Source organism: Falco cherrug, chromosome 3 (genome assembly GCF_023634085.1).
Source record: "Falco cherrug isolate bFalChe1 chromosome 3, bFalChe1.pri, whole genome shotgun sequence".
Taxonomy (NCBI): domain Eukaryota; kingdom Metazoa; phylum Chordata; class Aves; order Falconiformes; family Falconidae; genus Falco; species Falco cherrug.
The window spans coordinates 28256956-28268498 of record NC_073699.1 but is presented as its reverse complement, the minus strand read 5'-3'; the positions used below and the strand labels follow the sequence as shown (position 1 = coordinate 28268498).

At 47.0% G+C, this 11543-nt stretch overlaps 1 protein-coding gene across 1 annotated transcript in view; it reads left to right on the top strand.

The window, feature by feature from the left end:
- Positions 1-410: 410 nt before the first annotated feature.
- The window catches only part of BAALC (BAALC binder of MAP3K1 and KLF4), a 29249-nt gene continuing 18116 nt past the window's right edge, over positions 411-11543 (top strand). Inside the window, exon 1 of the mRNA XM_055706344.1 lies at positions 411-576. Coding sequence (XP_055562319.1) covers positions 411-576 — 166 coding nt within the window. The remainder of the gene's footprint in view (positions 577-11543) is intronic.

Genomic DNA, 11543 nt, shown 5'->3' with positions numbered 1-11543 from the left:
CGCCCAGCCCTGCCTGCACCAGCCCCTGGGCGGGGGGGGGGGGGGGGAAGGCTCCAGCCCCGGGCGGGGGCTGCTCCCGCGGGCGCCGCAGGGTCCCCGCAGCGCAGAGCCGGGGATGGGGGGCGGTGGGTGCCGGGCTGGGGGGCGGTGGGGAGGGAGAGAGGAGAAGCGCTGGAGGGGAGGGAAGGGGGTAACGGGAGGAGAAGGGGAGGGGACAGCCAGGAGGGAGGGGGTGCCAGAGGAGCTCATAAAGCCGGGGAGGAGCGGGAGAAGAGAGCGGAGCAGGGGGGAGCGGGGCCGGCGGGGGAGCGGGGCCGGCGGGGGAGCGGGGCCCGGCGCCGCGCTGCTGCCCAGGCGGCGGCAGCGGCAGTGGCAGTGGCAGTGGCAGTGGCAGTGAGCGGGCCGCCGCCATGGGCTGCGGGGGCAGCCGCGCCGACGCTATCGAGCCCCGCTACTACGAGAGCTGGACGCGGGAGACCGAGTCCACCTGGCTGACCAACACGGACTCGGAGAGCCCGCCGCAGGAGGGCGGCAGCGCCGAGCCCGCCGCCCGGGAGCCGGGCGCCCCGCGGCCCGGTAAGTGGGGTCCCGCCGCCGCCGGGGGGTGTGTGGGGCTGTGATACACAGATGTATATCCAGTGCCCGTGGGTGTGTATATCCACTTACCGACCCGCTTTACCTGCCGGCCGGACAACGCCTGTTTCCACCCCGCCGAGAAACGCGGGCGCAGGCCGGGCAGCTGCGGGCTTGTCTCCAGCAGAGCCCGGCCGGCCGCCGGAGACCTTCTCACGGCGGTGCCTGGGCACGGGAGAGCACATAGATGCCATAAACTCTGTCATAACACCACCAGAAGGGGGGGAGAACCTGGTCTCTGAGGGTCTTGCTCTGCAATACACGGGTCTTTTTTGCAAAACAAAGTCATCTAGCAAACAGGTTTTAAATGGGGAAGGGGTAGGGATATGCCAGCCTTCTTCCACGCTACCTGAAATGAGGATGCTGGAGAGGAAACCTGTTCAGGGGGTGGGCTGTGTGGGAGCTGGCTTGCAAGTACAGATTTCCCGGTTGCTGTCAGTGTGGCACGTTCTCAACTGCGCGCCCGAGGTGTTACAGTGGGGACAGAGGTGGGAAAGGCGATGAGGAGCTCTGAGCTGGTGTGGGGTATAAAATGCTTTCAGAATTATGATGTGTTGCAGTGGTATCTCAAAATCTCAGTCTAGGTCCAGAAATTTATTGTGCTAGATGTTGTACAAACAAAACCTGAAAATGGTCGCTGCCCCAGGTGATACTAGTTTGCATATAAAGCAGTAAATGCTTATAGGCAGCTTCAGAGGGAAAGGAGCAGCTTTGCAGACTTTTATAGTGAGTTGCGAAGCACCAGGAAGGACTCATGAAAGCGCAGGAGTGAAAATTCACAAAGGTGGGCATCGCAGGCTGACTGGAATAGGGAGACAATGACTGTGCTGACCGAAACGTGACAGGGAGGGAGCAGAGAAGTCATAAAGGGTCCATGTTGTACTCCTGAAGGCTAAAGATAGAGTTTGTAGTAAACACATGTGAAATTATGAGAATGTGAAGGTGAGCTGGTGTATGAAATGCTGTATTAAAGAAGTTTCTATAAGGAATTCTAAGAGGTTCAAAATTACACTGGCCGGTAAGCCTGAGTGACAGGTGACAGTCTTGTCTCCACCAGTGAAGGCTAAACACACTGAGTGTTACTTCTGTACCCAGGCTTAGCGTTACCTTAGCCACATTACTTTGAGTTGGTGCCTAAACAGAAGCCAGATAGTCCAAGACTTGATACTGAATAGGAGGTGATAAAGAGAGACATCGGGAGACAGATGAGAACAGCAGAGGTGAGGAGACGAGGACAACACTCAAGTCCAGTAGAGACTGATGAGGGGAAGAGAAGCTCTTTACAAGGAAACCTTGCAGAAGAGATTGGAGAGGAAGAGAGCGAGGAGGGGGCAGGCTAGCAGGAGCAAAGGAAGGATGAGCACCACTGCAGGAAGGGTGAGATTCACCCTTCAATGCAGCCTTGGTGGCAGCAGCTTAAGGAACCTGCTGAATGCATGCTGGTCCTGATTAGTGCCCTGAAAGTTATGAAGTACTTCACTGAGAGTTGTTGGAGGGTAAGGCTTGAGGTAGGAAAGGAAAGGGATAAGGAGAGGTACTCCAGGGACTAGAAGAAGCAGGTTCAGTGAATTTACAGATGAAAGGGAGAGGAAGCAGCAGTTGGAGGGGCAAATGAGGTCAAGTATGAGCTTAAGACTTGAAGCGGAAAACATGCCTTTATTGTGAGAACCGAAAACCACCTAGAAGTGAGAGACAAAAGGGAAGAGCAAAGGAGGGGATAAGAGCAGGATGGGGGAGATGAGGAGATGGGATGTGGCAGTGGTGTAAATGGAGGTAGGAAACTTCTGTAACTGGGACACAGAAGGGGAAGAGGCAGCTGCGGAAGGGAGGGACCAGCCAAAGGCGGCTGGGGAGAAGAGGATGAAGTTGTTCTTTGTCATTGTTCTATTGGAATAAATTGGTGAAATTCTGTGAAGAGAGAGACGTGGAGGCAGCGTAAAGGAAAGATTTCAGGAAAAAAACAAAAGCACTAAAAGGTGGCTGTGATTGTCAACGTGTTTCAGTTAGGTGGAAAAAACACCATCAGGCACTGGACATCAAATTGGAAAGAGGGGTAAATCACTCAGGGGTGAGATAATGTATGGTATACAGGATCAGCAAACATATCAATGAGGAAAGGGTTAGTAATTACAATATTTTAATCTTGGTAATCTCGTCCCACCCTAAAATTCCATTATATCCTTGTCTTTTTGTCAGCCAGCATATTTAGCTTTCTGAGTCTGCTCTTACTGGAACTGTATGTATTTGTAGCCAAATGTTTGTATCTTTACTAAAGCATTTTGAAAGCTAAAATATTATTAAATTAAAAAGGAAGTAACGAGGTGGGGTTTTTTTCCCCTTCACTTTTCCTTTCTTCCTATTTCAACTGGTTATTTCTTAGAATATTTGTTCACTTCCTACTTTATTTTAAAATCCATTTTAATAAAGTGTATTGCAGTCCCCCTCTCCCTACTTTTTCCAGGAAGACATATATCAGAAAATATGCAGTTGTTATAATATAGCTAAATTAAGACAGATAACTTTCCCTAGGTTCACGACAAGTCGCTAACAGCCACAAATACAGAATTACTTAGGTTGGGAAAGACCTTTAAGATCATCAGGTCCAACTGTTAACCTCACACTGCCAAATCCACCACTAAACAATGTCCCGAAGCGCCACATCTACGTGCTTTGCAAACAGCCCCAGGCATGGTGATTCCACCATCTCCCTGGGCAGCCTGTTCCAGTGCTTGACCACCCTCTCAGTGAAGAAATGGTTCCTAATATCTAATCTGTTTGTTGTGCCTCCCCTGGCACAACTTGGGGCTATTTCCTCTTGTCCTGTCACTCATTACCTGGGAGAAGAGACCGACCCCCACCACTCAGGCAGCTGCAGAGAGCAATGAGGTCCCCCCTGAGCCTTCTCTCCAGACTAAACCACCCCAGGTCCCTCAGCTGCTCCTCACAAGACCTGTGCTCCAGACCCTTCACCAGCCCCGTTGCCCTTCTCTGGACACGCTCCAGCACCTCAACGTCCCTCCTGAAGTGAGGGGCACAAAACAACGCAGGGCTCAAGGTGTGGCCTCACCAGTGCTGAGTACAGGGGGACGATCACTGCCCTAGTCCTGCTGGCCACAGTGTTTCTGATACAGGCCAGCTTCTTGGCCACTGCTGGCTCATGCCCAGCCGGCTGTCAGCCAGCACCCCCAGGGCCTTTTCCCCCAGGCAGCTTCCCAGCCGCTCTGCCCCAGCCTGCAGCGCTGCCTGGGGCTGCTGTGACCCAAGGGCAGGGCCCGGCACTGAGCCTGGTTGAACCTCCTACAACTGGCCTTGGCCCATCACTCCAGCCTGTCCAGATCCCTCTGCAGAGCCTCCTGCCCTCCAGCAGATCAACACTCCCCCCAGCTTGGTGTCACCTACAGACTTACTGAGGGTGCCCTCGATCCCCTCGTCCAGATCATCAATAAGGATATTAAACAGGACTGGCCCCAGCACTGAGCCCTGGGGAAGGGCACTTGTGACCAGCCACTGGCTGGATGTAACGCCATTCCACCACCACTCTATGGGCTCAGCCAGCCAGCTTGTAACCCAGTGAAGAGCGCACCTGTCCCAGCCACGAGCAGCCCTTTCCTCCAGAAGAATGCTGTGGGGGACAGTAATAAAGGCCTTACTAAGGTCCAGGTAGACAACATCCACAGCCTGCCCCTCTTCCACTAGGCATCTCACCTTGTCACAGAAGGAGATCAGGTCAGTCCAGCAGGACCTGCCTTTCATAACCCCATGCTGGCTGGGCCTGATCCCCTGGTTGTCCTGCACATGCTGCGTGACAGTGCTCAGGATGACCTGCTCCACAACCTTCCCTGGCACCGAGGTCAGGCTGACAGGCCTGTAGTCCCCTGGATCCTCCTTCTTACCCTTCTCGTAGATGAGCATCACATTGGCTAACCTCTGGTCTATAAGTGGTAGCAGCTTGTTGCAGTACACTGCTGAGGCTTTGACAATGATCAACAGGGTAAATTGATGTGGATGAAGAGTAGAAAAGTAACAACTTCATGAAGCACTGCAGGTGGTGAAATTGAAAGCCATCTGCTAGAAGATAAGCATACATCCCGTTCATAGGGCAAGTGGCTTCCACAAGTCAGGAAAAAGGAAACGCAGTAAGCCTATACAATAGAGCCATTTTGCTTAAAACCATCCATTGCTATGTGAGCAAAAAACTTTTCACAGGATTCAACTACTGCGTAGGCTATAGCTAGAGAAAATAGCAGACTAGGTTTCTGCTTAGTGACCGTTCCTTGATCCTTGCAATCCTTTGCACAAATTGCTTTCTCTTTAGAGGGTCTGGTTCAACTAAGTGGAAGCATTAGGACAGGTAATGACTTTCTGCATAAGTATGAATCTGCAGGAACTGATAAGTCCCTAGGGAAGTCACCATGGGTTACAAGCAAACTGTGGGGAAAAGATTGAATTAACAAAAACTGCACAAAAACTGTCAAGTATTTTGGACAACATTTGCATAGCCTACTGGGTTACATTGGCATAACTTGCTGAGATAGACAGATATATATGTAAGGGCTAGTACCTTAATATGCACAATTTCTTCCAGAAACCAGTACCAGTAAAACTGCTTTATAAACCTGTTTATTATCAACTACAACAAAAAAATATTTTTTTTGTTTTAAAATAGGCTTTAAGTCATCTTATTTTTATGTCTTTCCATTTTTCAATGACTAAGCTGTTGCATTAAATTATATTTTTTTTATTTTACTTGAAAATGCCTCGGAGTGGATAAAGCAGCATGTTGCTTAGTGGTCAGAGACCTTACAATCATGATTTACTGCATGGGCTGCAAATGCCTTATGAGAGTATCTCTTCTTGCTGTTTTCCAACAGCAACCAGCACGGTAAGACCCTAGTCTTGATTGGAGAATGTTACTGAAATGCAAATAAAAATAATTAATTTTTAAATGAAGTCATGACCAAATGAAAAATAATTTTCTTGTATCAGAACTGAAAAGCTGCATATTGATTGCCTCAGTACTCACTTGTTCAGTTTGCAACTAATAAAACATTTGTTTATTTTTTATCGTTACCTCACTCACAGTATCAGCTAAGGCTTTAAAAACAAAGACGATTGGGTTTTATTCTTTGTACTTTGCACTGCCTCTATAGTAAAGTCTGTTTTCCTGAATCATATTAAAGAAAAACATTATCCAAGTTTCACACAGGCTCACCTGATGTGCTTGGGAGAAAAAAAACTTGCTCATGGCATCAACAAATGTACCTGCTGTCTGTGGTCTGCCAGGAATGAAATCTGCAATTTAGGATCAGTTTGTTCCCTAGTGAAGGCATTTGCAAAATAGCTATGAGATGGGAGTAGAATGGAGACCGTTGTAAAATAGATGAAGAAAATCAAAGGAATACAGGAGAAACTGTATTGCTATCTAGCAATCTGCCTGGCTAACAGTTTATCTTGCATAGTTGCCTTTAATATAGCTGTGCATTTATGAATAATTCTTGCTCTTTTTTTCTCGGGTTAAATGAGTGGCTTATGCTGCTGCTTTACTATTTTCTGATGGCTGACAACTGGGGAAGTTTTATAGACCAGGTTCACCTCTGCAGTTAGGCTCTGGTCAAGACTCAGTATGCAGAACACAGGGCTGCAGAGGTAACCTTTCATAGAGAAGTTTTTGTAAATTGCTTTTCCATCCTTTACAGTAGGAGGACTGGCCACAGCCGCAGGCACAGAGCAGGGCTGTGTGAGCACCAGTTGCCATAACAACAGGGACTGGTGCTGGCTTGGACCACAGCTGCAGTCATCTGCTCTTTTCATTTACCAGGTATACGTGAAGTTAAGAGCTTAACAGAAATGAATAAGCAAGCATCAGGTTGTAGATGAAGAACTTGGTGCAGCAGATGGTTTCTTGTTAATAAGACTGCAGAGAAGTATTTAATAAAAAATCTATTTTAGGTTAAGAGCCAAAGACGGATCACTTTTGCTAGTGAGTAATATGAGTGTATCAGGAACTCTTTTGTGCTCTTATGCCCATTTAGTACCATTCTTTTATTAATGGGTTGGTTCAAAATCGGGTATGTTTAAGAAACAGTTATAGCAGTGATTTTGACCTGATATTTTCAGGAGATAACATTATAACGGTTTAGAATTACAGTAAAATTGAATAAATACAGACTCTTCCTGGATTGTAGACGTATTACGGTAATTCCCTATTCCACCATAGTCCAGACCTTGGATACCAGCTTTGCGTGGCAAGGTTTTGGTAGCGGGGCGGGGTGGGATGGGATGGCGGGATGTGTGTGGAGCTGCAGGGGTAGCTTCTGTGAGAGGCTGCCAGAAGCTTCCCCTGTGTCTGACAGAGCCCACGCCAGCCGGCTCCGAGACGGACCCGCTACTGACCAAAGCCAAGCCCATCAGTGACAGTGGTAGCACCTCTGGGGTAATGTGTTTAAGAAGGAGGGAAAACTGTGCAACAGCCGTTTTAGTTGGAGGGAGGAGTGAGAATACTGAGAGCATCAGCCCCGCAGCCCCCCAGGCCAGTGCAGGAGGGGCAGGGGGGCTCCAGGCGCCGGAGCAGAGATTCTCCCCCAGCCCGTGGTGCAGCCCCCGGTGCGGCAGGCTGGTGACACAGGGAGGTCCATGCTGGAGCAGATCCCCACGTGCAGCCCGTGCAGGACCCCACGCCGGAGCAGGTGGGTGCCCGAAGGCGGCTGTGAGCCCATGGGCAGCCCACGCTGGAGCAGCTCCTGGCAGGACCTGTGGCCCCATGGCGAGGAGCCCGGGCTGGGGCAGGGCTGCTGGCCGGGCTGTGACCCCGCGGGGACCCACGCTGGAGCCGGCTGTGCCTGAGGGGCTGCGCCCGTGGGGGGACCCAGCTGGGGCAGTTCGTGAAGAACTGCGGCCCAAGGGAAGGACTCGCATTGGGGAAGGCCATGGAGAGCTGTGTCCGTGGGAGGGACCCAGGCGGGAGCAGGGCAGGGTGTGAGGAGCCTCCCCCTGAGGAGGAAGGAGCAGCAGAGGCAGCCCCATTCCCACAGCCCATTCCCACAGCCCCATTCCCCGTCCCTCTCTGCTGCTGAGTCGGGGGGGAAGGTAGAGAAAATCAGGAGTGAAGTTTAGCCTGGGAAGAAGGGAGGAGTGTGGTGTGGAAGTGTTTTAAGATTTAGGGGTTTTATTTTCTTATTATCCTACTCTGATTTGATTGGTTATAAATTAAATTAATTTCCCCAAGATGAGTCTGCTTTGCCCATGACGGTAATTGCTGAGCGATCTCCCTGCCCTTACCTTGACCCACGAGCTTTTCAATGTATTTTCCCTCCCCTGTCCAGCAGAGGAGGGGAGTGACAGAGCAGTTTGGTGGGCACCTGGCATCCAGCCAGGGTCAACCCACCACAAATGATATAGAATTTGCTAAAGGATCCCATTTTAATATTGTTTCTGGGTTTTAATTATAAGATCTCTGCCATTTCAGTTGCCATTAGCCTCTGTATGGAGGGCGGTACTGAGAACACCTTTCTAAACCACCCCAAAAGAGAAGAAAATAAAAAACCAGCGTGTGGGATGTTTCATAGAATAGGGAGAAAAAGCTTTTGCGTCTAATTTTTATCATCTGGCTTTCAGAAACCAGCCTTCTTATGTGTCTCCTCCACTTTGCGCACCAACTTTTTGTCTATTAGCATTTACGTGGATGAGTAATAGACTCCTTAAACACGGAAAGTGCCTCTGTAGAGTGGGTTTGCGTAGGTGCTTCCATCTGCACAAGAAGAAGATACGGTTCAAAGCCCTCTGAAAATCAATTTCTTAAAAGCATGACTTGGTAGGGCTGTTCTTCAAAGGGTTTCTTTCCAAGTGGCACCTCATTTTGTACCTCTGCACCTCTGTACCTCACTGCACCTCTGAAGACCACCTAAGTAGCAAACCTTGCTGTCGGTACTGGAAGTACAAACTCAGTACGAAACGTGGAAGTAAACCAAAGCAATGGAAAAGCCCAGAGCCCCCCATGCTTCAGAGGAGGTAATCATTCCGATATGCTTTAGGGACTTCTAGTCAAACTTTTCACATCACGTCTGTGGGAGAGGGGTGGGAAGTGTTGCAGGATGGAAAGGCAGTAATACTGATGCATCACCCAGCTGTATGCCTCCCCCAGAAATGGAAAAATAATTATTTTTGCCATTACAAAAATGACATTTCTGCATCAGCTTATGGATCAGGGAATTCTAAGGAACCTAGACAGCAACAGAGGAAAATAATAGAATTAAATTGATGATTTCTGTAATAAATGATCAGTGTCAACCCGCTGACCTGAAACTACTCAACATTGCCATTCCTTATTCCACACATATCCTTAGGGTTTGCTCAGCTTAGAACCCAGTCGAAAATAATGGTATTGGCCTAAACCAGTGTTTACTCCACCACAAGACAGCAGTGAAATTATTGGAAAAATTTGGCTCAGCTGATAAATCCAGCTTTTGGTAATCATATTTTCCAGCTGAAACATAGCCGTTAATTCTTCCAATCCATACATTTTCATCTTTGCTGCCATTTGATAGTTTAATACTGTCTTAATTTCACATAGGTAAAGGTGCCATTTTAGAACAAAGGCTGAAATATAGATTGGAAGCAACAAAATATTTCAACATATTGTCAGAGAGCTTTGGCATCTTCATTTTATGTCTCTTAGTCATCCTACCCCACCCCATCCCACCCCCCAAAACTGAACATCTCCTTATTTTTAAGTATGAAAAAGGCCCTGTTGATATTGAGACCACCTGTGCTTAAGCTTTTTGCTAAATTATGAGAGTAGGATTGTTAAAAATGCAAATTTTATTTGAGATAACATATAGGGAGTGTAAGTAATTTGGATGGGACTGTTACTGCTGGTTTGCACTATGGCCATTCTGTGTAATTATATGCTTTGTGGGTGTTTGATTTGTTGATTCCATTAAAAAATATCACTGAAAAATGCCTCCTCAAAGGTGGTGGTGGTGTCTCGGGGGGGAGCAGCCGCCCCATGCCCCTGCAGCAGGTGGGGAGGGCAAGGGCTGGGCAGGGCTCTCTGGCTGCCACTCCTTCCTCAGCAGCCTCTTTGTTGCACTTTCTACCTCTAGGACTTTCTGAAAAGGTTAAAAAAATCTATATATAATATTTTTAAATACATTATGGTAACTACCTCAAGGCCTCTAAGTCTCTGATTAATTCCCATTTAGCTAATGGCCAACATTCTTGCTAAACCCTTCCTGCAGTCTAAAGCAGACCTACTAGGATTGATCACCCACAGTTTATGCCAGTATAATCATTCACCCACCGATAAAAAAAATTGACTAAAAATACCATGTGCATGAACACTTGAATTACATGAAAGGCTTTCCTGACTGTGACAATACTGAAAGGAGAAAGGTTATTGAGCATCAGTGGACATGATTTGCAGGAGAGATGATTTGGACCTTTCTGTTCAGATGATTTTCCAGTGGAAAAAGCTCTTGTTGCAGCATTGAAATCTTTCCTAAGAAAAATTTTCTTAGTTGCTGAGAGCCAAAGGGCTGTCATTGACTGCAGGAAGAGCTATTGCCCTTTGCCTCAGCCGCGGGCAGTGAGGGGACAGACGGCGAGAGGGAGAGTGTCTGAAAAGATCTGAGCAGGAAACTGAGTGGTGGTTTGTGTCAGTGACAGGTCCTGCCCGCAGGATGCTTGGAAGGAAATTGCTCTGCAAAATTACTCTTCTTGGAGAAAAGCTTTCTCTTTTTTTTGTTGTTGTTGTGGTTGTTGGTTTTTTGTTGTTTCTTTTCCTCTTTATATTCTTATTCAAGCCATTTAAAAATTCTTTTTTCTCTGCCTCAGGATTAAATTCATACTTTCTGGCCAGTCCTAATCCTGTATTTTCTATTTTAGGAATGTATAGTTCAAAACTAACACTTGAAAATGGAATTAGTGTTAAGTAAAGCCTCCTTCCAGTCGTGAAGTAGAGGTGCAATGTATTTCATACAGGAAACAGTTCAGAGTGCAGTTTACCTCACTGCCTATTCATCAAAATTTCCAGAACTGCAGTATGTATTGCAGTAATCCAATATTTATTTAAGTGACAGAAATCTGTCTTTTCTGTATCTGTAGTCGAATATAGAAATACATTTCTTAATAGAAACAGAACTGATATTGCTAATCCCACTTTTTTACCTCAGGTATTTTTGCAGTTCAAAAATGAAATAAATTGATTGCAGTTAAAAAATCTGAGAATCAAAGTTGGATTTTATCTTAAATTGAAATACGGTAATAGTTAAAACTTAGAAATGGAATGATTGAAGCCAGGAGTTTATTGTAAGGCTTTTTGTCTGACTCGCATTAAGTAGCAGTCTTTTCTAGACTATGGAGGTAATATTTTGAAGGCTGTGTGATTGTGTGAATTTCTCAGCCATGGCCTTGCATGAAAAAAGTGGCTTGGTCCTTTACTATATGCAAATAAATAATGCATGCCTATCCCAATGTTATTATCTGATGAGTACATGCATAATTACTTCCCTAGACTGTCACACTGCCTTTTCTGTTTAGGAAAAATACAGATTCAAAGTAAAACATACAGGTAGATGGGGGAGGGACATTTTACCGCTTAGCATGGGCAGCTGTAGACTCTAAGGGAGGATTTTCCATTCTAAGGTTTTTCTGAATCCGCCGAGCCCCTCCAGATTGTTTCTGCATTGCTGTTTGCTTGACTAAGCCTTAAATTTTAAGCAGCTGATGAAAAAGAAGTAATGTTGAGCCTATCATTCCTCCTGGAAGAACATGGATTCAGGCTAGCCTGTTCAGATGGATGCTAGCTACTGAAGAGCAAAATAATCAGCCAATCCTCCATGAATTGACTGAAATATTTTTAATTTTCTTTTTTTTTTTTTTTACCAGTTTCCTAGCAATACATATAGTTGCGT